General features: G+C 42.1%; 1 protein-coding gene and 1 long non-coding RNA gene across 2 annotated transcripts; one reads left to right on the top strand and one right to left on the bottom strand.

Annotated features, from left to right (window-relative positions):
* Positions 1–1,448: 1,448 nt before the first annotated feature.
* Positions 1,449–23,705, bottom strand: YWHAQ (tyrosine 3-monooxygenase/tryptophan 5-monooxygenase activation protein theta). Its single transcript, XM_085056835.1, has 6 exons — positions 23,567–23,705; positions 22,165–22,546; positions 6,578–6,701; positions 4,042–4,205; positions 3,579–3,674; positions 1,449–2,518 (listed from the first exon to the last, which is right to left on the bottom strand). The coding sequence occupies exons 2-6, from the start codon at positions 22,456–22,458 to the stop codon at positions 2,459–2,461; spliced, it is 738 nt and encodes a 245-aa protein (XP_084912961.1). The 5' UTR covers positions 22,459–22,546; positions 23,567–23,705; the 3' UTR covers positions 1,449–2,458.
* LOC146440271 (uncharacterized) lies at positions 23,003–26,298 on the top strand. The gene is made up of 2 exons (XR_014851101.1): positions 23,003–23,305; positions 24,899–26,298. It is a non-coding gene; the product is annotated as an uncharacterized LOC146440271 (long non-coding RNA).
* The last annotated feature ends 165 nt before the right edge of the window (positions 26,299–26,463 follow it).

Raw genomic sequence — 26,463 nt, forward strand, 5'->3', positions numbered from 1 at the left:
CCATTCTCCTTCACGTATCGTTCCCTCCCTCCTCCAAAACCATACAAATGTTTGGCCAAATTCTGGAAGTAACAATACGAGGAGAGATGCCGCTGCATTCATTATTAAAATTCAAAAGCTGATGCTGCAGTTTCAAGACTTTTTTCATGAAAATGTAGATGCAATGAACAAGCGGCAGCCAGAATTTGCTCAGCTTGATAAACGATCAGAAAGCAGAGTTAATAAATTAGGCTATAATCTAGATACAAGGCCAGGCTCCTGTTCCTGAAAGGAAAACTGACAACTCTCTCAACAAGGTGCAAAAGAAAGGAAACATGAGAACAGTGTTAACCGACAATGTAGTGCAAGCTAAGACAGCAGCCACAGAACAGCAAAGAAAGCAAACCCTTAAATGAGCAGATAAAGCTGACTGCTACGTCAGTACCCAACAGCTTTAGTGGAGAATGGCAGCACTTAGGAACTAAAACCTGTATGAAACAAAAAAAGGATCAGTAAGAAATGCATGGGCAAGAGGAAATTACGAAACCAAAACACCAATTAAGAAGCATATGAGTTTATATAGAGTCCTGCCACACAATACTTTGACAGCAGTTCAAAGTGATTGCATGAAGAAAATGGAATTGATACAATTATTTTTTAGCATAATGCATGTCAATTGAAGCACAGAATCTGAAAGTTTTATTGTAGGAACACTTGTTGTGCACACTCAAAGAATGAGTAAAAACATGGAAGGTGGAAGATGTACCAACAGAAGCCTTCAAAGACTAGCAATATATCCTTTTTTGTAATGTCATTTCCTGTCTAGCTCCAACACTAATAAGAGTTAAATATTTTCAAAAACCCACCAACATGGAAAAGTAAGAGGTAGATGTTTAGGAAGAAAAGTCTTAAGTCATCTAGGGAGGAGAAGAAAAAAGCAGAGCAACATATTGTTATAAAAAGCTCTAAAAATGAGAGAAAACAGTAACACTAAAAGCAGTCTAGCAACAAGAGAAAGCAGATTATGATGAGGCAGCACACAAACTAACATTCTAGAGCAGGACAAACTCCTCAGCATTACTAAACATGCAGCTGGAATACTGTAATGAGGTCCATCAGGAAAAGCACAACAGGAGAACACAGCAGAGAATTCCAACAGATTACAAAAAAAATGCATAATTTAGAAGAGAAGATTTGCAAGCCATGAAAGAGTATCGAGAAATTGGCTATCTTTTCTTAGGTCTCTACTAAGGTGAATCCATTTCCTCTAGCAGATTTAGTTATTCAGAAGTCCACATGTCAGATTAACTATGAAAAGTTATCCAGGATTTTTTTTTAAAAAGTTCATTTAGAAGCAGACTTTTAAAAAGTATGCAATAAATTTGAGAAAGACATTTCCAGCACAAGATACTTACATTTAAGTTCAGCCCTTAAGTTATTATATGGAATTGTTACAAGTCAACAGTAGGTGGTTTATAAAATGTAATTTTATTTAATGTTACTTTGCTGTTACAGAGGGCATAACATTTTCACAAGGCTTTTTTGGGACTACAATCAATGATTAGCAACACACAATAGTGGTCCAAACTCTCTAACAATCACTGGACAAACTTGACACCTTCTCACATGTGCACAAACCTGCATGGAAAAGTACTAAATTTTATACTTGGACATGTGAACTTCATTTGGTTTTCCCATTCCAGTGTATTAAGAAATGACATGCACTTTAGTCTGCCAAAAAGCACTGCCTGTACTCCAGCAGTAACATGCTGCTTCTAATACATAGTAAAGTGAATACCAGAACTACAAAGGCAGGAGTGTAAGTGAACTTTTATTGGGAAGGGATATCAACTTAAACAGCAGCAACTGAAGATTAAGAGAAGCCCCTGTTTTTGAACACACAAGCTTCTGTATTACATGATACGGGAAGCAACTCAATTTGTGGTTTTCCAAACTTTAAATGCTCAGCTTGATCTGGCCCAAAACTTCCATATTCCTACTGAAACGAATACACAGTAGCATGTGAAAGTCAATTATGGAAAGGAAACCCTGAAGAATAAGAAGGGAATGTGGAGAATTAAATGCTATGTGGAACACTCTTTAGTTGCATTTAACTACATTTTCGTATCTTACTGTAATACAAAACACAGTCAACTGGCAGGAACTGGTTCAGATTTGTTTTTAAATACCAGGTACACTTTAGTCCGCTACATAAGTGTTTGGAAGTTACTTATGTTTATATGAAATGAAGCTATTAATACTTTTCTACAGCAGTAACCGCACACCAGGAAGGCCAGGACAAACACAAATCAAGGAATGGAGTTTTCCCAAAGCTGCAGTGTGAAAAGACTATAAATTGATTTCCATACACATGGATGGGTTTTCTTTGCTATAGGAAATCCAAGTGGAGCTATAAGGAATGGAGACGTGTAAAAAGGTTTCTTGAGAAGGAAAGGGAGAATGACGCCCCACGTGCAGTTTAGTTTTCTGCACCTTCTGCAGCATCACATTCTTCTCCTGCACTGTCTGATGTCCATAACTAGAAAGAAAAGAAAAAGAGTGTCAGCTTCCAGAAGTGCAGCTTGAATTCCGAAAAGGGACAACTACTGATTGTAAGGAAACGATAATGAATTAGACTTAAGGATGCCCACAAGTACCAGTGCAGTGGTGCTGCACAACCCTGGCGTCTGGTACTTGCAGGGAGAGAGGTAACTGGGAAGAGCTCCCCACGCACAGGGCACAATGAGCTTTGCCCCTCAGGCAGAGCAGACGTGTTCTCAATGGCTGCAGCTCTTGTGCTTAGCAGTGAGCTATGCCATCCATCCCAGACCATTCAACAGCCTCAACATTAGCTCCATGGGCAACTTCCACTTCAAATGCAGCAGTCTGAATCCTTAAAGTGTAGACTGTCATTTTGGTTATTGAAGCTAAGCACTTTATACTGCTAACAACAAGCATTTCTACTGACGGAGTATTGCAAAAGAATAAATATTGCTGTAATTTAAAATACAGTGAATATTCAGGGAGGATATTCCCTGAAAAACAGCCATAGTTGCATATTTTAATAGAACTTAGCTGTTCCATAAGGCACTTTTCTTAAATGGGTAATCATTATAATAACATAATTGAACAAACTGATTTTATTCTTAATACATTGACATTTTAGATCTTTTGAATGAAAATCAGGACAACAAATAAAGCAAGCTAGACTGGATGTACAGCAGGAGAAACTTTGTTTTGAGGCAGTCATCAAAAAAAGTTTGACTAAGAGTCCCTGACAGATCAGATTTCTGTGTTTCAACTCCTTGTCCTATCTTATACGTTAGGTTGGGCTGAATGCCCCTTCTCCCCTCTACCATAAGCCCATCAAACCAGCAAGAATGTGAGCTAACCAGGCTGTTATTCCAGATTACACTGCATGCAGTTGGACATCAATTTACACAACATTCAAACTAAGTTATGAAAAGGGATCATAGGGAAACAGCCCAAGTTAGTGCTGTGCTTTGTGCTAGAGCAAAATAAGGGGTTTTTAAATCACAAATTCAGTCTAAGCAAACACCTGGTTACAGAACCAGATAGCACATAAAAAAGCAACTTACTGTTAGGTTGTCTCTAAGCAACTGCATGATGAGAGTACTGTCTTTGTATGAGTCTTCGTTCAGCGTATCAAGTTCTGCAATTGCCTCATCAAACGCCTGGAATAATTAAACCATCTTTAGGCTTCTATTAACTGATCATTAAGCAAGCAAAAGCTAAACCTATCAGTAAAGGTAGCTTTTAAAAAAAGAAACATTATAAGTTAATTACCTGAATTGCTCTACTTGACACAAAACTATAATAAAATCATAATAAAAGCTTGCCATGCTGCTGAAAATTTAAGTCACAGTGTAAATATAGCCTGTTTGTACCCTTTCAATTCAACTAACACCATGAGCTTGGAAACCAGAAACTTTAAATAGGATCATTTTCTTCACAAACTCTAGGAAGTATTAATTTGTATTGTTTTAAGCATAAACTCTCTTCTAATTTCCCTGCAGGCATACAGGAAAAAAAGTGACTTACTGTCTTTGCCAGTGTGCAGGCAAGCTCAGGATTGTTGAGAATCTCATAATAAAATACAGAGAAGTTAAGAGCTAGACCCAAGCGAATTGGATGTGTTGGCTGCATCTCCTTCTTGCTGATATCAAATGCCTCCTGATAAGCTCCCTGTGAGTTTTCTATTGTTTCTGTAAAAGAATGACAAACAAAGTGGTTTTGAGTTCATTTAAATTTTTTTAAGATATTACTACTTAAATCACTCCATTAGCAGGAGACTGAACAGTGCTGTACGCAAGCCTATTCTCAGGAAAACATGCATGTACTTGAATCAAAGTAAGATTTTACACCCATTTTAAGTTTAGCTACCACACTGATAAAACACAGCTACTACAGAGCACAGGTATTCAAGAGAGAGAAACACAGAAGCTGGTAAGCACAAGCATCCAAGATTACTCTGTTGCCTCAGTGACCTTTGATACTTGGGGGCAGAGGGGAGCATTTGTGCATTACTTTTTCTACAGAACTGCTTCATTCCTTGCACAGGATGGACATGTTCATGGGAGTTGGGTGTGCAGAGTAAACAAGGCCCAATTTCTTGAAGAAAACTGGAAGGCATGTATGGCATGTTCCTGAAAAACTGAAGGTTTGCCTCCAAAAGCTGTATGTAGGCAGATCAAGATAAAAAGCCTCAATGTTATGCCCAAAATAACTGGGATGAACACCTGAGAGAAAAGAGGCTACCAGGTCAGAGAGTACTTTAGGAGTGCTACCTATAGTCTATTCCAGATTCACTTCTGATAGACAACCAAATGGCCAACAGCTGTCCTAAACATGCTGCAAAATGGAAGGAGACTGCAGGAAAAGAAAGGTCATGGTCAGAGTTCAATACAGCTCTCTGAGGGAGCTAGTACTGAACTGCTCTAGCAAATACTGGTACAAGAGCTTGGTAAGTAAAATCTAGTAAGTACTCAAGAGTCAAGACAGATTGGGTTTTCCAGTATTTACACTATAATGAGTGCTAAAGGACTATCCATTTGTTGAGAACAGGTGAAAGAAGGCAAAAAACTAGCAAATCCAGGAAATAAATTAGCTTGTAAGTACATCAAATATATTTGAAGCTGAGAAAATATACAGATGCCTAGAGGTAGAATATCAGAAAAGCTTAGTCTTGAAGTCTGCAAGAAGTCAAGCAGAAAACATCTGCAAGATGATACACATGAACTGTAACTTCACAGCTAAACCCCAGCAGCATCTGCTAACAAGGTTCTATCAATCAATCTCTCATATCCTGTATCAGCATGTATGGCATGTAACTGCAGACATTTTAGCCAAGGAGCTGGTATTCCTCTGCTTGGACAAGCTCAGATTTGTAACTGTTCCTTCAGACAAAGGACAAATCAGATGATCTTCAGGAAAGCAAAGGCAAGTTTTCTCTGCTACTCTTGGACTTACTGTTGCTTTTTGAATCAGGTTAAGGTTTAAGAGTTTCTGAATGCAACACATTAATGCAAAGACTTTTACTCTATTCTGTATGTCTTCATCCTTCAACTGAAATGCTCCTACAACACAAGGAGACTAACGAAGCCTTTAGTGAAGGAACAATCAGTCCCATCATCCCACTTTGCAATGCAATTGGTTTCAGGCAGCCAACACTGTCAGTCAGATCCAATCCTGCCATGCCCAACTCCAGGAACAGTCACTGCAGTGTCCACTTGCTCCAATAGTCCCTCTCCTTGGTGTCACAGCATTACTGCACAACTAATTTTAGTTTGTTATGTAGAAATATGTCACTAGTTTATGCCATACCAAGAGTTTTTACCATCACAACACTATCTGGACACCTTTCAAGACCGTTTTAATGATTAATTCAATACATCCTCTCAACAGTGTTAAAATCTTCCCCAGAAGAGGTTCCTGAGGTACTTACAACTACTTATGCACATGTTTCAATTCCTAGAGAAGGTCTAATGCCCAGTATCAAGTGGCAGTTTCCAGGCCTTTTCTGCTGAATCCAAAAGGGCAAGCTAAAATTTCAGGAACAGTATTACTCCCATGAAATTGAATTACTTTGGAGTACAGCTCACTCTTTTCGGCTACAGTATCGACCTAGTAATTTTGTTGCTCCTTTATAAATTCAAGTGACTACAATGAAGTCTGCTTCACAATGACATGTTTAAAATTTATGTATCAGCACGACTCTACCATGCAGTACAAAACATTACAGAGATTTGTTTAGTCTCCCCCACCAACTTTATTTTAGTAAAGAATTACAAACAAACAACATTAAATATATTACCATACCTTCACCTACATCGTTTTCCAGAAGCTTTGACTAAGCATTATGGAGCAACTTTTTGGAAATTTAGGGTAGATGAGAACACCAGCTAAAATTCCCTGGCATACATAAGGTCTATTCAGAGTTTTCCTCTCTGTCTGCATGCACACTGGAGATTTCCAACTGAAACCCAGCTAACTCAGGTGAATTTGGAGTCTGTATTTAATTTCCTGGCCCTCACTCATGGGCAGAGCTGTAAAAGACCCAAAGCCACAAGGTACTTACGTTTTCTGTCATCACCACAGGCAACTTCAGCAAGGTATCGGAAGTAGTCTCCCTTCATCTTCAGGTAGAATACCTTGCTCTCTGGATTAGTTGCATTAGCTATTAAATATTTGTCCAAAAGCTCCTGAAACAACAACAAAACACACATTGACATATTGCAAACACCACTGCAACTAAGTTCAATCTACATCTCCCCAGGAAGTTTGCAAGAAGTCAAGCAGAAAACATCTGCAAGATGATACACACGAACTGTAACTTCAAAGCTAAACCCCAGCAGGATTCACATGTTTGCTACAAAGCTAAAAAGAATTTTAAGGCATTTTAGATAGATGCACACTTATTTCAACAGACTATGTAAAGGCACAAAACTAGAGACAACATTAAGATGAACAGTCAACCAATCAATAAGACTGCAGGTAAAAAGAAAAGATTTACTGTTGTACAGTTTCAGGACCAAGTTTAGTTTCAGGATATGCACTTCTCATTTCAAGAACTTTGCAAATGAGTAAGTTGTTAGTGGAAAAGTGAAACACTATGCAGAAAGTTTCAAAGCTAATTTTTTTGGCATCAATTGTGTTTATTAGACTTGTGATAAGGAATCTCCAGCCCACCTACCACAGGGAGTCAAGGATTCAAACCCATCCAGTCGGCAGCCAACCCCACCACACTGCACCAGCTCTTTGCAAGGCTCTAAAGAAACACCTGCTTCAGCATAGCAGGGAGGCATCCTTCACATCTACCTTGCCATTCCCAGAATGGAAAGAGCTGTATAGTGCTCTCCAGCACACACTGAGCTGCTGCACACATCACTCCCCTTGTTCACAGCTCCTCTACCTGATAACCACAAGAACAAGGAAAGATTTGCAAGCCTCCAGCAAGAGAAGCTGGAGAAACTTTCTCTTCAAGGCTGTAAGTCATCCTGTGACGGGGGTGAAGAAAAGAGAGAAGACGTACAGAACTTTCCCCCAGAGGACAGGGTAGTTCAGAGGACAAGCACAAGAGCAGCTTCTGGCTGACCTTGTCCCTGAACCCCAGAGATTTACCCAACTCATTACTACAACCACCCATATTCTCCACATTTGACAGAAGATGTAAATGAGTTCTGACAGACTCAAGGAAACCCTACAATACTCCTACTCCTTCACAGTAGGAATTTAAGTGATAATGATCTGTATTTACTTATTTGGAAAGTAAACAGGTCATAAAAGGAGCAGAAAGTTTCTACAGAGCTTGCAGCTGGCTAGTTATGATTTTTGTTACAGGGACATGTATCCAAATTCACGAAGCAGCTACAAAGGAAATATTCAAGTAACTGTAAGCTTTCTGCACAAAACTCCTCAGCCTTTTGATTGGCTACTACAGCACTATAATCAAAAGACCTAATTTCAGACACAAACACACTCCCTATGCACACCACCATAGCATTATTACTTCCTTTAATGATCAATGGAAGCAGAGCAGTCCAGTTCAACGCATTTACTCATTCCACGTCCACTTGAGGTGTTGGCAACTATTTTAAACTAACACTTGTAGTAGGGTACTTCCAATTGGGTGAAAAAAGCATTTTTGCATCCATGCAGTGTGTATCCCATGGATGTAACACTGCAGTGCCCAGACAAGCTCCCTTAGATCTCCACCAAGGCAGTAAGGGAAGTACAGATGCCCTTGATATCACCCTAGAGAAAACAGCAGGAAGGTAAGATGATACCAAGCCTGACATACCCTTGCACCTACCAAATCAGAGACAGACATTTTAGGAGTTTCTGTAAGGCTATAAAACCACTGCCAAAGCCTAGATACTGGCTATTTGGCAAAGGGACACGTGAGGAATCTGTGTTACAGTTTAACATGGTCAAGTATGCAGGGGCTTGAGCAAACATATAGAACAGTAGAGCTCACTGGTGTTATGGAAAAAGCAGCAAAACCTTAGGTCTGTTTCAAAACAAGAGTTAAAAGGTAGTAGGCAGATGGGTAATACAACCCCACATTAATAGTGTTACTGTGCATGACTCATTCCATTTTAGAATGAGTTATTCCCACTCTGCAGATTTCTGAAGAAGAAAAAAACTTCACATTTGGGCTTGATGCTTTCCTGCTGCTTTTTTCCTATGACAATGTCCACGTCAGCCATAAAAGCACAACACTACATAAACCAGTTTCAGAGTCTCAGAGGCAACGTGGTAACCTGAAGTCTAACATTTAAGTTTGATTTTACAAGAAACTGCCCAGAATAATGAAATGTGATACATAATATGGTTTAGAAATAAATCAGTCAAGTTTGAAGAGTAACCACCAGACTCTAAAAGCCATCCTACAGTTGGGACTGCATTAAGTTGCAGAGATGTGATTCACGTGTGTGCTCAGATTAGCTATGCCACAGTCTAAAGAGCAGATACTGCTTGTATATAGCATTTTAAATCAGGTATTTCACAAAAGTGTATCTTTGATTCATCTTTTCAATGCTGAAATAAAACTTTGAGACGTTACAACCACATCAACAAGGGAACAAACAGGCATTTTTCTTTTATGCTTTCCAAAACAGAAATTCATTGTACATCTAGCGCACAAAAAATATTACCCATTTTATTATAAAATTCTGTCTTTTGAGGTAGCTTTAGCACTAAAACTGATCTGGCTTGATTATGACCAAAAAATGCTAAACCTGTGGAATCTAGTGTACACTAAAGAATGTTTACAGGAAGGTTTTAGTGCATCCAACTTAAGCTGAATCTGAAAGCTACATTCCCTAGAGCATTAGCACCTGCTTTTTCTTCTCCCCAGATGGGGCAGGCCACACACTTCTATGAAAATGAAAGGATTTTGCCATGGTCCCAGCTCTACCACAAGCACGCAGTACTGTGGCCTGTGTGTCAGTGAATCCATTATGCAGGTCTGAAAAACAGTGGTTCTGTGCAAACTTCTGAGAAATTTAGAGAAAAAAGTGGATGCTGAAAACGAACTGTAGTTTTTCAGACAGCAAAGAGTGGGTTATTTCCTAGGCACTTGTCAGGAGGAGAACCTGAGTAGCCCAGCAGCTCCCACTCCCAGTTCATCTTGAGTGCCTCCTAATTCTTACATAACACAAAAAAGGAAAAGACCTGTGCCTTTTCCTTCAACTAGGGTGGAACATCCTCATTCTGGACTTTACACATCCAGTTTTGGTTTTTTATAGCCTCAAATGGAACATGATCTCATTTACAAATCACACAGGTTAGAAGCAAATCCAAACAAACTTTGAGTGAAGCTAGTTATTAATCAGGCCAGATGTTAATCTTTCAAATCAATAATATATTTCACGTACTTTGTGAGCTATTCATCTCAGGATATTCATCATTGCTTGGAAGGCATTTTACCCTCCCTCTAACAGACAAAATGTTGGTGGGGCAGTGAGAGCAGACAGCACAGTAAGCCAAATTATTTACTTTACACTGCTGTGAGTCAGTAATAGCCAGGAAAACTCACAGTTTCCTGCATCTGTTCTCTCATCTTTCCCCACTTGGATTTTTCTACCTTTCCATCAGACAGCAATCAGCCAGGAATACTTATTTGAAACATCAGCTGATATTAAGTAAAATGAATACAGGCACACAAAGCAACGAAGCAGACCACAGACAACCTCAAAGTTTTTGTGATAATTTTACCTAGGGAGATGCAAGCACTGCCACAGATATGATTCTGGGATGAAGTAAGGCAGTGCAGTAGAGTACCATCCATGTTCAGATACAGTGAACATGCCCATCCCTTTTATGTATCAAAATACAGCTGCCACCATCATTTAAGAACTGCAGCTGTTCCCATTACCTTCTAAACCAAGCCTTGAACAACCAGCAGTTATGTGCTCTGCAATGCCAAACGTGCCTCAGAAGCTGCACGAAAGCCACACGATGTCCAAGCCATGGGCCTGCCCTGATGGGAAGTGACTCTCAGAACCAGCAGCAATATGAAGACACAGGAATTAAAGCTCTATCCTCAGACCAGACCCTTTGTGTCCCACTGCAGTTGCATTACAATAGGTTTCCGACGTGACAGTCTGTGGTTGGTGGCTGCTGCTTCCCCCATGCTCACATATTGTGCTCAAGTGGTGTGCTGGTCCTCCTAGAGCATGACAGGATTTCCCACCCCACTTCTCCTACGTGTTGCTCATCCATCTCAATTTATTTCTACCTTTGCAGTGTACTAACACTCTTGTCATCCTAACAGCATCATGTTCCCATGTATTATTTTCTTTTCCCCTCCTACAGAAGGCAGGCTTATTTACCTGTTATAGAGAAGCCAGCAACAAAGGGCTATGGCTCCCTGAACAGGTCCATGGCTGCCTGTAGAAGCCATAGGGAGCAGGCTAGGAGCCTGGCAGCAAATTACTCCTTCTCCCTGAAAGTTGACTTTTTCTATCCAGTTGCAAACTAATTCCTCTACACGCCAAACAAAAGTTACATTTTAATTGCCTTTTTGGATCCTTCTGGGTTCTACTCTTGCTCTTTCCCAACCTAGTAACTGTCCTCTCAGTCTCTTTTCCTCTCTGTTTAAGTAGGCTCAAGGGGTGCTCACTGACCACTGCAATTAACCTGAGCCAGAAATACTAAGTCAATACATCTTCTCTCATCACTTCCCCATTATTTCAGGCTTTATGAAAAGCAAGCCCTGAAGGAATATCAGCCATATCTTTACTTGAAGTGTCTCACAGACAAAGCAGCTTGCTCAAGACAAGGCTCCTTAGTAATTATTCGTGGTGTGTGCATCCAGCCACCCTCTCCTTACAATACACTGGCACACCTCCCCTGCAATTCATGTTCCAGTCCCACTCCACATTTGCTTTTTGTTACCTGTTTTCAGGGCAACACCTCCTTTAAAAAGCTGACATCAAAACAAAGTCCCACCACCCTCTCCTCATCTAAGCCAGTTTTAAAAGGCAAGATTGATAGAGACATTAAATTCAACCACAGCGTACACTGAAGATTTTCTGTACAATTTAACTATAGGATAGGTTCAAGTGGCAGAAAAATAACACTTTTATCTGATCTGTGCTGTTCTCTCTGCCCACATATTCAGCTATAAAAAATTTCAACAGCAAAGCTAAACTCGGAAAAAATCCATCTTGAATACCAAACCGACCTTTTAGCTTCCTTCAGCGTTGTGCCATTTAGAATTGGACTTCAGTAACAGTAGCAAATACATGAGTAAGTCTCCTCATATATTTCAATACCACTAGCCAGGGGATATATTCTTCACACTTAACCATTCAATACCAGAGGATGAACATGAACCAGGTCAGCTCCAGATATTATCTAATCATCACAAGTAGTTTGAGGCCAATTTTCAAAGCAAACTAAAGACACCATGTGCCTATGTACTGATAGAAGTTAATGTGGTAAACTCAAGTAACTCAAAATATTTACAACATCACCATCACACAGATGTCATGTTGGTCACCTATGACATGTTTGGATCACATCAGCACCAAGTTATTTAATGTCATGCTATTAAAAGACATATCTACATTGTCATTTCAATCTTAAACTGAATACAGTTTTTCAGTAATTTTGCTCCAGCAGAAGAAAAAAAAGTCACTGTAAAAGCAATCATCAAAAACGGCAATGTTCTCCAAAAGTTTGCCCTGTAAGTATAAGCTGGTTAAGCTGCTGCATGGTGTTTAGCAAGGAGGAGTGTGTCAATGTTCTAAATGGTTGGCACAGAATTTTCTGAATGAAGTCTATGTTAGATGAAGTTTGATTTTTCAAGTCAAACTGTTTCAGCAATACCCTTGAGCCTAAGGCCAATATATCTTAATTCAAGCTGTTTGAAATGCCTTATTTCAGCACCATCTCCATCCTTTGGGCATCTAATTTTAAAGGCTATTTTAAAAAGTGAACATCCTAACATTTTGTGAGAAGTAATTGGTATTTGCAGGTTTTAGTAATACAAAACAATGTCTGTCACCTGACTTGATGTTACAAGACACGAAAAGCATCTACAGAAAAAACAAAATCCAAAAGTAGGAATTTTTTTGACAGAAGAACAAACTAATAAATATCAATGCATATGACATTATAAAAAATTATATTCCTCCTCACCACATAATGGAAAAAAATTCAATTATATGGCAAAAAGAAGAAAAAGTAAAAAGAAACCAGGTTGAACTTCTGCTCAGCAGCTTTTAGCCGTCCAAGTGTTCTCAGACCTGCCAGCAGAGGAGGTGCTGTCATTCCACAGGGTACCGATTTTCACAAGTTTTACAGGAACTAGACTGAGTTTTATTGTTGTTTCCTAGATGGTCTTTCTTTTTCTGAACCGACACAGAACGTTCCCTATTTTGAGCTTTTAAGCGCTTTTGGGTTTTTTGTTTTGCTTTGTTTATTAAGGAGCACTGAAGCTCACCACCAGAACAGATGTTACCTGGGTAACAGCAAGTAACTGATTACTTAATGTTGTACCACACACTAATTGGCCAAACCCCACAGAACCAAAAAGTCACATGCAAGTCAAGAAACTGTTTCCAAATAAAGCTATTTCGAGAGAAGGTTCCTTAAAAATAATGCACAAACACAGAGTGCATGTCAACACTTCTTTTAGCAAATTAACTCACCACCCTGACCACGGATAAAACATTAGAGTCCCATCTAGATGAGCAGCTTGCATCCCACAGAAACGCTGTGAAGTGTGCAAGGCTACATAAATTCAGCCAGTGCTGCAGTATGCAAAATATTTAGAAAAATTATTCAGTCTCAAGTATTTTTGAGGATCCATCCAGACCCAACAGGAGATAAAAAGACCTAGAAGCAGCATACAGAGATGGTTTCCACCCTAACTGCAGTCAAAAAGCAAAGTTAAAAGTTGGTGAGGCAGTTCAGACCAACATAATCACTTAATTTAACTTAAATGTGAATTTAAACACATCAAATATTCCGAAGTGTCTGACAGCACAGATAATTGGTACAGGCTCAGACCTTTCCATAAGGCTTCTACTCACAAATGACCGCCTGTTTTAACTGTCTAGCAAAGTGGTATTTAAGACTTCTCAACTATTTCTAGTATAATCAGTCATTCCAAAGTCCACAGTATGACTCACTGCAACCTAGGTGTGTTTTAACGTTCAGCAGTTGTTTTCTTGACAGGAAAGGGAGAGTCCCCTGCTGCAACAGTAAGATCACTTTACTTTCAACAGCATAATTCAGCAGAACTAAGTTCTTCATCCTTCAGGATTCAAGATCTATGCATCAACTCCTTTTGGGAGAACATAAAGTGATTTTCATACAGACCTCTTAAGAATAACTGTTTCTGTTTATGTATTGAGGAAAATATGTGTGCATATTTCCAGTAATGGCATGGCCTTAAGATGACCTGACAAAGCACTGTTGAGAGCAGAGACAAATGTACCTGACATGAAAACGGAGAAGGTGACCTAATTCGTCTTTTCCATTTGGTTCCATGCCTTTGTCTAGTTTTAAAAACTGGCAATCAACACTTAGGATTGGCCCTGAATGAAGTATCTGGAATCCCACTTAACAAATGCACTGGAAGCCTGAGCTGCAGCACGTCTGCCCACACTATTCCCACCTGGGGTTGAGATTAAATTAATCTAGAATTCACACTCACTGCTTACGCTTCTCCTAAAACAAGTTAGAAAGTTCTGTGGTCCCTAGAGAAGTATATCAGCCAGGAACTAGAACTATACAGAAATGCAAGTTGTCCTTTCTGTAGATTTTCAGACAAAATGAACAATCCAGTGAAAGTCAGAGAATTATTTAGGTTTTTATGGAATAGCCTCAAGTTTTGCAGTTTCCCTCTGTCAAATGTAGAAATGAGTCTTTAAAAAAGAAAATCATTTCTCTTTTCAACAATAATTTTTAATGAATTAATGGCTATACAGCACAGCCAAAAGCTTTCACGAAAATTTCCTTGGTATCTGACAGATTTATCTCAAATTGATTCTAACATTCTTCCATGACTGCATTTTACATATTTCTAATTCCTGAAAATACTTCCAAGTGCTCTTTTCCTCTTAGTAAATATGCATTTTAGACACCAAATTCTTCCCTTCAGAATCCTGGCCATCTAAAAGCTGTTTTCAGCATTCATTTGTGACCTCACATGTCAGAATTGAACAAAAAAGTCTAGATTTTAATTTAAAAATACTTCTATGCTCTAAAGCTACAGAAGCCCAAAGGTAATATTAAATGACTGAGGTATACCTAGACCAACAGTGCTCAAAAGGAACATCAGGACACAGAAATTATGTGGTCTTAATGTATATTGCCCTTATGCAAAGAACTAATTGTGACTTGCTTTAGTTCTGTTCTCTCTTTCGGTACCCTTGATCAGAAGCTCAGGATCACTGAAATTCAAAATGGTAACACAACAGATGCACTTTCTTCCTATCACTTAGTGTAGCTCAGAAGAGCCTTTCGCATCCTCCAGCTTCATCCTGAAGGGAACCCAGCAATATATTATTTCACTAAGTCTATTAGGAGTGTGCCAGTAATTTGTTATTCCCCAAATGAGACAACCTACAAAAATGAAGTCTAACTTTCAGGCCCGAAAAAGTAAAGCCAACATTTCAGATAACCTGTTTACAACAATATCTCACAAAAAGTGAGCTGTGACTTTTTGCTAAGGCCTTGCTCCTACTTTTATTAAAAACAATTTCTGCTTACAAGAATTTTGCAAAATGTGTTTAACTTCACAACAAAACTTCCTGAAGAAGTTTTATCCAGGAAGGATGTGGCTGTCAGTCAGGTAAGAGTGAATTTGGTGTATTTAGAAAAGTTATTATTAAAGCAAATGGAAATGTTTCTGTTTTAACACTACTCCTAGTTTTTTTCCTTTTTAACACCACTCCTAAATCCAGCTACTTCAGTGAATGGATCATATAAATTCGAGAGAATAAGGAGTAACAGAACAACATTTATCAATGTTAGAAACTGGTAAATCAAACCCTTGATTACTTTAACAAATTTAGAGAAAGGTACAAGCAAAATCATAGCTAATTCAGGACTTCCAGTTCTTAAATCTTGACATCTGATGTTTTGGTGGCTGTACAGATGACAAGATGCAAAACTCAAAACTTAAATTGTTTTGCTGCCTCTCACATGAACTGGGCTCTGTTAAATATTCAGATACACAGGATGAAGCTTACAAATCAGCAGTACACTCAGCTGAAGTGTTCTCATGTTGGTTCCACAGCTTCCTGGGATGCAGAAAGGATGAGGAAGAAATTGTAAACACCTGTCCAATGAACTTGGTGCAGCTATACTGAGGAAGTGTCACAAATGCAGTGCTTAAGAGCCGTTGTTACGTACCTAACCCGTGTGTGACAAAACTGGCTTCAAGTTTATTGGCAGTAGGAAAGCACCACAAGTAACATCAAGGGGCAACTAGCCCCTAATTCTCAAATACCAAGAGTGTAAAGCTAAATATGAAAATACTGATTAATCAAGTGTGCACCTTCACATACCAAACTTACAAAGAGTATCCATGCACTTTTACCAGCCTTTGCTCTGCCATTTTCCTCACTACCTTCCTCTGAAAACCAGGCATCCCCCATTACTGAAACCAGAATACCAAGCTGCATGCCTGTACAAAACTGGTACTGATGCCTGAAACAGACTACCTGAAATAGAGGCCAGACAGAGTTAGGAGAATAAAAGCAGACTAATTTATTAAAGGCCTTTTTGGTACATTCAGGGCAAATGAAGCCCCCTCACGACGCTGCACCCAAAATGGACCCGGGATCACCCCTCTTCACCTTTTTTAAGTTCTGTCCTATTAGCATACTGACCCTTAATTCTCCAGTCACTCTCTTAGGTGATGATGTTAACCACCCCAGGCCTGCTCCCCACCAATTCACTGCTGTTTACATATTTTCGGGATCTAGGGCAACGAATGTGTCCTTGCATTTCCATTCAGAGAAATTGTTTTGGCTAAAGGTGCTGGGAACAGAGGTTTTAGCATTTTATATTACTCCAAAGCTACAGATACATGAAGAATAAAAACTAGAAATTCTTAAGACATCAGTACAGTCTACTGCTTTAATAATGTGCTGAACAACCCCAGTTTGTGCCAAGCTCAAGTGTGTTCTTATCACATTCCCTCTCTCATATACAATCTTCTGTATTTTACTTCAAAAAGGCACCTGTCACATTAGTACCTAACATAGTAAAACTGCCTGTGAGACAGATGTCTAGCAGGTAAGTGTGGCAGTGATTTACAAAATCTGTTAAAAGCTTCACTGCATTAGCAGAAAAGCAGAATGTGTGGTTTTGTTGTCCAGTTCTACCAAGTGAACACATCCCACTTTCTCAAAGCCACCAAACCAGTAAATGTTCTCCAAGAAATTTAGTCATTCTATACAGCATAGAGCTGAAGGGGGAGGGGGCAGCAAGCAATGACTGCATGGGATGGAGGCTTCAGCTACCATCAGAATTCCTTGAACTATTTTTAGCTGGACTCTTAACAGTTTGCAGTCTGTTCAAGAACCTCAGTGCATTCCAGGCTTTGTTTCTGCAAGAATCAGTCCCTTCTCAGAAATGATTCAGTTTTCTTTGCACAATTCTAGCAGCAGATTCTACTGAAGGATGACAGAGAAGGTAAGAGAAACTTATTTGTAGAAAACTACAAATAAGTCAAGTTCAGATCTAAGTTTCAAGCATATTAAACTAGAAGATTAAAGCATTAAGTTCCACAATTCCTACCACAAATATGTTGATGGTTATTAGAAGGTGTGCTAAGAACACAAAGGAAAAAATCATCTCTCTCTCCACAAATTACTTGTTGTAAAAAAAGAAGATTCCAAATTATTCATTCAATTCACATTCACTCCACAATTCTGGATTTGCCAAGAAGTAATGTTTTCAACCTGACTTTCATGAAGCAGGATCTCCTTTTAGTCAGTCACTTAAGAAGTCCATAGCAGTTGCTTTAACTTACAAAAGGTTAAAAATAAAACGGCATCCTACATAGTTCCCTGTACCAAAAGACAGTATGTAATATCCTTTTACTGGGTTTCACCTCTACACCATATATATTTCTGTAAAAACTCTGTCTGTTCACTGAAAATAGGAACACAGAGACAAAGGATCCACAAGACACGAAACTCCGGCAAATTGTTCACAGAGCAGCATGAAGCTGGTACCTGCTGAATCTGCCAGATTTCTGCATGTGCAATAACAGAAATTAAGATTTCAGTCTTCTGTAGGCCAAAGGTAGCAGTAGGGAAGAAACAGGGCTATGGTCAAAGTAATCCATCATCAGACATCAGATATTTTAGCTGACAGTTAAAATAGGAATCTATTTGCTACTGCAAGAAAATGCCAACTTCATTTTCAGTGGAGCTATGAACTTATGCTGTTGAAACAAACTGCTCTAAACATTGCCTTCTTGCATGGGAATTTTTGTTCTACTCATTTTAAGTAATTAACATTAGAACTAGGTCTGTAAAATGGCTAATAATCAGAAGTGGACAGATTTTTTTTACTCATTTTTATTAGCATTTATTGTTTCTTCATTATGTGAAGCAGCAGTATGAACAACGTTGCAAACCTTGGGGGGAGGGAGGAAAGAAGGAAGGAAGGAAAGAAAGGGGAGCTGGCAAGAGCAACACACCAATACGTGCTTTCAACAATTAACAGTACAATCTCACAGAAGATCAAAGCATCCCCTCAGCTTTAAGACAGTAAAAACACAGATAATACACACCTTATAGCTCAAAACTATTTCTTTGCAGGCACTGCCATAGGGTGCCAAAAGGAATCGACAGCACAAGTAATGTGACTGTTCATTTCTAAAAGTTCACAACGTCCTTGCTCATTGATAGAGAAATGGGCCAACACAGCCCTTTTACAATACAATGTAAAAATGTTTACAGAGGACATTGTGAAAATGAAACTGAAAACAGGTGTTTGGAAACAACTTTTCAGTTACATACCTTTTCAGTTGTTTCCAAACACCTGTTTTCAGTTACATACCTCAGGTATGTAACTTTTCTACACAAGATTTTAAAATAATATTAAAAAACCACTTTTAAGTTTCAGCCAGAGACACAAGAAGTAACCACCAAGATACAGTTGTTTTCAAGCCCTAATGATTTTACCTACTGCATTGTCTTTAAGATTTAAACTGTGGGCAAGTAGTTATCAAATCTCATCTCAACTCCAAGAAGAGCTCCACCACATCAGGACCTAGAAACTGAACACATGCAAAAACACTCAAGCTGCAAGTCAAGAGTACTTCGAGGCAAGGGCTGGTGTCCTCCCTGCCACTACATTACTTCTCTCTAAAGAACAAAGCAGCTTGAATGCAATACAAGTTATAGCCATGCAAAAAGACCAAGGCTCTCAGAAAACCCAAAAGTTTAATCTCCTTTCCCAGAAAGGTTCCAATTCAAAAGTTTACTTTTTTAAAAACCTAATGTCACTGAACAGTGGAGTGTGCATACAATTAAGCAGGTCTTATATTGCACATTCCATCTTCAAAGTTTCCCACGTGATTTCACTAATTATATGAAAGTTGCTGCTGCATCCACCCCTTCTACATTATCTAGTACCCCTGTCTTGAAATCACTCAAGTCAATAGAAAGAAACATGAACTTTGTGCTCAGAGAGTGTATGAAACAACGTAGTTCAACTTTATCTTGAAAAAAATTAAGTTGCCAACCCATTTCTTTATTTGATGAGAACAGTTTCAAGAATGGTTTTAACTGTGAGTCATAAGGGATAATTCAACATTAATTCTCTATATTACCAAATAATCAGTTAATCAATACAGGGAGTTCAGTAAAACCTCCTAGTGTACCTTTCAAATAAAACATTTGTGCAAGTTGTTTGACAGCCATACCATTTCTCCACTTAAGAGCCACTCTCACCTGAAAGACCAGTCATAAAATGAGCAGTTAAAAAGTATTCAGATCACACATACTTGCAAGATAAGCAGTTAAAGAATGACAGTTAAATAATCAGTATAAGTTCTATTTTTATGTATGTATCTATGTATAGATATCTGAACACAATTTTGAAAGTTTGTATTCTAGTGGTGATTAAATTTAAGTTCTTTATCAAACCATGCCCAGAGACAATGCCTTACTTAACTGGCTTCAGGCATCTTTTTGTAGGAAAAGTAATTACAGATTCAGTTTTGGTGATATTTAAATAAAATTAGCAGTATTTTTAATGCTAGCACAAGTATTTCTAAATGAAGATTTAGAAATATGCCATACCAGTAATCAAAAAAAGCCTTTTGAAAAAAATCTTAGTAGTATGACTAACAGCAGTCACACTCCACCCAACACACCCACCCTTGCTAAATCCAAATACTCCAGATGACAAGCAACCTTTCCATACTACTTGCCAGCAGTTGTTACAGTTTAGCTGCCTTCCTAGAATTTAAAACGCATCTCTGAGATTCAAATGAAGAGATCTGAAAAAGCTACAAACCGTTACCATAGTATTAGTACAGAACAAATTACTTTTCAAAGGAGGAGCCAAAACTATTTTGTGGCTCAGCTTTAGGAAAACTATCCTTTTAACGCCTGCTCATTGTGAATTCCAACCTCTCAGATGCTGACTCATGGATCATAGGAGTGGTAGGTGGAGGAGGAAAGGGAGGGAATCAGAACAGAACATAACTGCACATAGCCCTCAAAGGAAGAGTGAAAAAGGAAGGCTTGCAATAGATAGCCAACATCTCCTCCTACCAAAGGGAGGCACATCTTTGCAGCAGGACAGGACAGGAAAAGCATGCTCAGCTGTAGGCTTCAATCTTCACTATTTCCTGCAGCCTTCCAGGCCAGAAAGGGCGGGTTGCCAACAGGCTGTTGCTGAGAACAGAGAAAGACTAGATTGCACTGAAAAATTCATCTAGCACAGGAAGAGCTTGCTTTCCCTCCATCAGAGGTCTGCGCTAGCACAGCTACCAGAATACTTGCTGGCCACCATCAGATGGGGTTGAATACCTTCAGTACAGACACTGTGTGAAGTGGTTCACTGCCTCTCCCTGTAACACGAGCTCCTTTGTCAAAATGGTACAACCAGTATGAGATTTTATGCATCACCTTCTCCAACGAACTAGATTTGGTAAAAGGACAGAGGGAGATTAAGAAGCCTGAAGTGTGAACTTTCTGTGGAGGTCCCAAGAAGTTAGTCCTGAAGTGGGGCACTGAGTAGAGAGAACAAGAAGAATGACAAAAATGCTGGCACTTCAACACACAGGGTTCTAGTGAAACGAAGCAGGAACCCTACGTAAGTCCCATCATTTTCATAAAGGTGACAGTTTCACAATTTAAACACACCTGTAACTGCAGAAACAGTTCTGCTCTTTTGGAAGGCATGGGCTCTTTAACGTGTTTAGGAAAATAACTGATTCGTAAAGCTAATAAATATGAAAATTTTTTTCAAGGAAAGGTAACTCTCTTTGACTGATTTAGAAAGAATGACCAAACCTAGGTGGCAGCATACAAGGAGGCATATAGGTATTTTCAGCACAATCCAAAGAAGCACTCTCTTGTACATGAGCCAGAACACTTAATCAAGAAGAAAATTCAGTTACTTCCAAACCAGTCACTTTTAAATTCATGTCTCCTAAACCAATCTAGGATAAATGTAACTCAAAATTGTTTATTTCATTATAGACTTGCTTCCTCTTGCTCTCACATTAGCAATACTGGACACCAAAAAAAGGTAACTAAGAGAAGAAAAAGCACTGAAGATGATCTGCCACACAATTATTACCTCATTATGAACATGCAATTTCATGCAGCTGCAACTCCCTGGTCATGCAGAACAGGGTCCAGCAGCTTCCACACTGCTGACACACATCTCTTGAGCTCCCAGTACAGTGCAGTACAGCTTTCCTATCAATAGCATCTGGAATTCTGCTGCTTCTACAGAAATGTACTTCTGTGCTTTGATGCATGCTTAAGGTGCCATGCCAGTCTTTACACCTTAGCTTTACATGGTTCCATAATTGCTGCAAATTCATCTCAAAGATACCCTGAGAAGTCAGCCTGCATCCAGCAAAGCCAATTTCTGCATGTGTTTTTCCCACTTTCAGTGCAGATATCTCAGCCTATGACATCAAATTTATGTTAACACATTCCTCAAAACGTCTCTTGAAGACCCCTTGAAAATATTTTTTTCATTAAGAAGTAAACAAAATGCACACATGATTTATATGTTTTTAGCAAGTTATTAGCTGATCTGAATAATGGGGTTTTCACCCTATCTTATGAATAGGTAAGTTTACTAATCAGAGCACAAACAGAGGCTAAATTCCCTGTATCTCTGCAACTGCCTAGTGAAATACTGCATATGGATCACTCCACCCAAAAATATGCCTCACAGATACTCAAAATTGAGTATCTTAAATAGCTCTACATATGTAAGACCCAGAGCATAGTGCAGATGACCTTCCTCATCACAGTGAGCCACGTAACTTAACGGTTGTAGAAGTTACTGCACTGACTTCCCCACCTCAGCAGAACACTTTGCATTATATGCCCCAGCCAAGCTCCCAGTCCTTCCCCCAATACAGCAGTACACTTAAATACTTCATTTCTGCACCTTAAACAAAACAGAAGAAAAAACGAAGGCCCCACTTACCAGCACCGTGGTGCAGATGGACCTGAGCTCAGACTCCACCTTCTCCCGATAGTCCTTGATAAGCTGCATCTTCTTGTCACTGGTGTCTGTCTTCTGCTCGATGCTGGAGATGACCCTCCAGGCCGAGCGCCGCCCCCCCACCACGTTCTTGTAGGCCACGGAGAGCAGGTTGCGCTCCTCGTTGGACAGCTCGGCACCTTGCTCCGTTACTGCCTTCATGCAGGTGGCCATGTCATCGTAGCGCTCGGCTTGCTCAGCCAGCTTGGCTTTCTGGATCAACTCGGTCTTATCCATGGTGGCTGGCAGTGGGACAAGAGCAGTGTAGTAGCAGCTGGAGAAGATGGGGAGGTCACACTATCGACAGGAGAATGCACCTCAAAACCTGACAGAAAGCAGACAGTAACCATTATGCCCGGATAAACACCAGCGAACACGATCCTACGGCACCCATTACAACCCAGCAAAAAACAGGTATCACTGTGAACCTTGTCTCCCCCTCCCCATCTCCAGGTGCTCCTCCTGGAGACACGGACTGCAACATCCTGCCCTTCCATGCAAGGCTAAGGGGACTCGCCCCAAAGGTCCATCTCTCGGGAACCCACGACCTAGAAACCCAGCCGGGAAAGGCACACTCGGTGCTATCCAAGGGACGGCAGCCTACCGCTCAAGCAGTGGAAAGAGCTGTTTTTCCATCAGAAAAAAGTCATCACCCCGCTTTTCCTCCGTGCCCTACGTGAGCATATTAACATGCTCCCTAACAGGGACTCGTGGAAGGATTCCTGGTTACCACCCAGCCTGGGGCCCTCGCCCAAAACCCTGCCCCCGGTGTGCTACCAGCCCTGCGGGCGAGCGCCGGAGGCAGGCGGGCGTGAATGCCGGGACTGGCGGGAAAAAATACATAATAAAAGCAGCACGACGAGCTCGGCCCCGGGGAGCACGGCAGGGGTTAAACCCCTCCAGGACCCGCCTCCCTGGGGGCGAGGGAGGCCGGGGCCGCGAGGTCGGGGGGGGGGCCTAGGGCGCTTCACCTCCCCCCGGCGGGGCGCGGCGGACCCGGGCCTCCCGTCTGCCCCGGCGGCCGTAAATCCGGCCCTCGGCGCGGCGGGGGCCCAAGCTGCCAGCGGGGAGCGCGGCGGCTCTGGTGAGCCGCAGCGGGTGGGTTCTCGGGCCCAGCGGCCGCGTCGCCTGAGACGGCGGGGGGCGCGGGGGCGGCCGGCGGAGTCCCCGTGGCGACGGGGCGGGAAGAGGAAGCGGCGGCGGGTGCGAAATGGCGGCTGTAGCTGCACCTCCCGCTCCCCGGGGCCGCCGAGCTCTCCATGCCGAGATCACAAAATGGAGGACGCGGCGGGAGGAGGCAGCGGAGCGGAGCCCATCCCGCCGCAGGCCGCGGCCCCGCGCTCACCTGGGTCCGCCGGGCTGTGGGGCCGGGCCGCGCCCGGTCGGTGCCGCGCTCGGGGCTGTGGCGGAGAGAAAGAGCCGCTCCCGTCTCGGCCGAGCCAGCGCTGAAGGGCGTTGGCGCGCGCACCGACCCGCTGCGCGGCCCGCGCCCACGCGACCAATCGCGGCCCGGCCTGCGCGCCCGGCCCCGCCCCCCCGCGCCCCGTCGGCCAATCGGAGCGGAGCGCGCCGCCGCGGGGGCGAGCGCGGGCAGGGCGCGAGCTCGGCTGGGCCCGTGGGCTGCGGCTGGGGCCACGGGGTTTCCTCCAATGAGATCCAGGGTGGTGTGACGTCACTGTCGCCATGGTGACGCCGCTACAACCCCCCCTCCCCCGCCCCCTCCCCCGCCGCTTTCCCCCCGGCAGCCGGGATTGGGATTGGGACCGGGACAGGGCAGGGCACCGCACCGGGGAGGTGGCGGGAGGGAGCACGGTGCTCCCGGGTGGGAGGGCTCGGCCGAGGCGGTGCCTGTGCCGGCGGCGGGGCGGGGGGGTGAGGCGGTGCCCGCGCCCGTACCACGGCGGCTGCTGTTCCGCTCGCGGGCGGCCGCGCCCTCGGGCCGCCGCTCCCCGCAGCGCCGGCGGGCGGGAGCTTTCGCAGGAGCGGGCGGCGAGCCCGGCCCTGCCCCGCTGCCCCTGCCCCGCTGCCCCTGCCCCGCTGCCCCTGCCCCGCTGCCCCTGCCCCGCTGCCCCTGCCCCGCTGCCCCTGCCCCGCTGCCCCTGCCCCGCTGCCCCTGCCCCGCTGCCCCTGCCCCGGCTCGGGCGGGCAGGGCCGAGAGCGGCTGTGGGGCCCTTGCGGAGCGGGGCCGGACACAGTGCGGGTGCTGCCGTCGCCGGGAGCTGAGGGCGGCCGGGTCTCGTACAGGCACTGCGGGGCTCCGTATTCCCCATTACGTGTTCCCGGGGCCCCGCGCAGTGCAAGGCAGCGTTTCCCATTAGCAACTATCGGTCTATTGGCTTGTTTTCCTCATCTTGATTTCACCTTAATTCTCTAGCGGTCACTCCATGCTATGACACACAATAGTAGCCTGCTGCCCACCCGGGACTGGATACAGGTGAGGCACCTACGGCCATATGTATGTCCAAAACACCGGCCGAGTGGATGCGTGACTTTGTGTGCACTCATTCTGCCTGAGCCTCGGAGGACGTGGTGAGCAGTTTGTGCTGTTGGTCCTGCCATACAAAATCAGGTCAAATGCATCTAGTGTGTCAGGGCTCAGGCGAGGTCACGTTCTCCAGTGTCTGTGCAGTACCAAGTCTCTGCGTGAGGAGATGAGATTTCTCACCTTTGCTTTCAGCATCACCAAATATAGTCACACTGAGGAACTTCGGCATCCAGATGGGATGATGAATCCTGTGAATCAACCTCAGGATGATACTGTCTGAACTCATAAAGCTCTTGGTCTGTGTTTGGACTACGACTGGGACTATGTACATGGAAATTTGACCTATGCTGTGAACAAGCCGCTCTTCTTTGTCATTCGAGTTTGAGAAACGTTCCTTTATTTTAAAACAAATAGACCTATCAATAACAACCTGTCCAAATTTAATTAAACTCAGACACACCATGGATATTTAATACTCTCCCCCAGAAATTACCTCTTGGTAACTTGCTACAGTTTTCGGATGCCTGTTTATTCTTCCTTGTTGGTGGGATATGCTCACATTTTCACTACTCCCTAATAGTTACCTTCATTTACATGAAATAAAGACCAAAATTGACCAATTGTGTAACAAAACCCTTTTTATTAACACCAGGTCTCCATCAATTAACCATTCCACCTATAAGGCACAGGTGAGTGCATTTTATTTGAGGAGGCACAGGTAACCTAATTGGTCTACTTCTTTCACTGATTCAGCTCAGAAAAGGGGAAAATATCAAGAATTACCCTCATACCATTTAGTCCCCATCTCTCTCCCACCTACTGAGAGGTTGCATTAAGAAATGCAGAACCATGTTAAAAATTGGGAAGTGCTGAGCAGAGCAGTTTGTGTGCATGGAGCTGTGTGATAGATGCAGGCTTAACTGCATGCGTGATGGAGAACCTGATGTATGTGTGCAGAGCACCTGTGTGGCCTGTGGGTGTCTGGCTTCAGGCCCCCTCTGTGCTGCTTGCTTTTCAGGCTTGGGGCTTGTGGGTTTATGTGCTGTAAGACTGCCCTACAATACAGTTCCTAATCACATAGCCATAAGCTTATTTTCCCAGAAGAACCCTATTGCTAAGTAGGAATGATGTCCTTTGGGGGAGCTTTTATGAGAAGAGGCCTGAAGAATTTGTGTTTTGTTTAGAAAAATGAATGTTAAGAGGAGATTTGATGTTGTCTCAAGAGTAAATGGCACAGATGTAGAATTGTTTAAATGGAAGACAAATGTGTGTAAAGTGGACATCAATGAATTTAGACTGTGAATTAGATGATTTGGAATTTTCAGAGCAATGAGGCCATGACACACTTTCCCTGTGCTGAGGGCAGGAAGCCCATCCACTTTGAAACAGAGCCTGATGAGTTTATGAAAATGCTTATGTGATGTAGTTGCCTGAGATAGCAGGAGACTAAGCTCCGGAAGCTTTCCAATTCTGTGTTTCTTTTATTGCTTATTCCACATTCTTATACATGCTTAGTCCAGGTATACTTTAATGTACAGTTTATTGCATAGCATTATCCTTTATTGAATAAGAAAAAAATTTCCTTTAGAGCATTTCAGGAGTGCTGTAATCTTACTGACCGTTAATGACTTTACCCTCATCACCACTATGAAATGGTTGGCGTTATCTTGTCTTGTGAGCAGGAAATTAAAAGTATCAACACTTCTGGTTACCTATATGAAGAAATTTAAGACCTTAATTTCCCAAGTGGTAAATAT

The sequence above is a fragment of the Lichenostomus cassidix genome, chromosome 3 (genome assembly GCF_008360975.1).
Source record: "Lichenostomus cassidix isolate B80296 chromosome 3, HeHo_3.0, whole genome shotgun sequence".
In the NCBI taxonomy this organism is placed as follows: Eukaryota; Metazoa; Chordata; class Aves; order Passeriformes; family Meliphagidae; genus Lichenostomus; species Lichenostomus cassidix.

Coding starts and splice junctions, on each gene's coding strand:
- YWHAQ (XM_085056835.1), bottom strand. CDS start 22,458: ATGGATAAGACCGAGTTGATCCAGAAAGCCAAGCTGGCTGAGCAAGCC. Junction 6,702..22,164: donor CCATCTGCACCACGGTGCTG/GTAAGTGGGGCC, acceptor TTGTTGTTTCAG/GAGCTTTTGGACAAATATTT. Junction 4,206..6,577: donor CTGTGGTGATGACAGAAAAC/GTAAGTACCTTG, acceptor ATTCTTTTACAG/AAACAATAGAAAACTCACAG.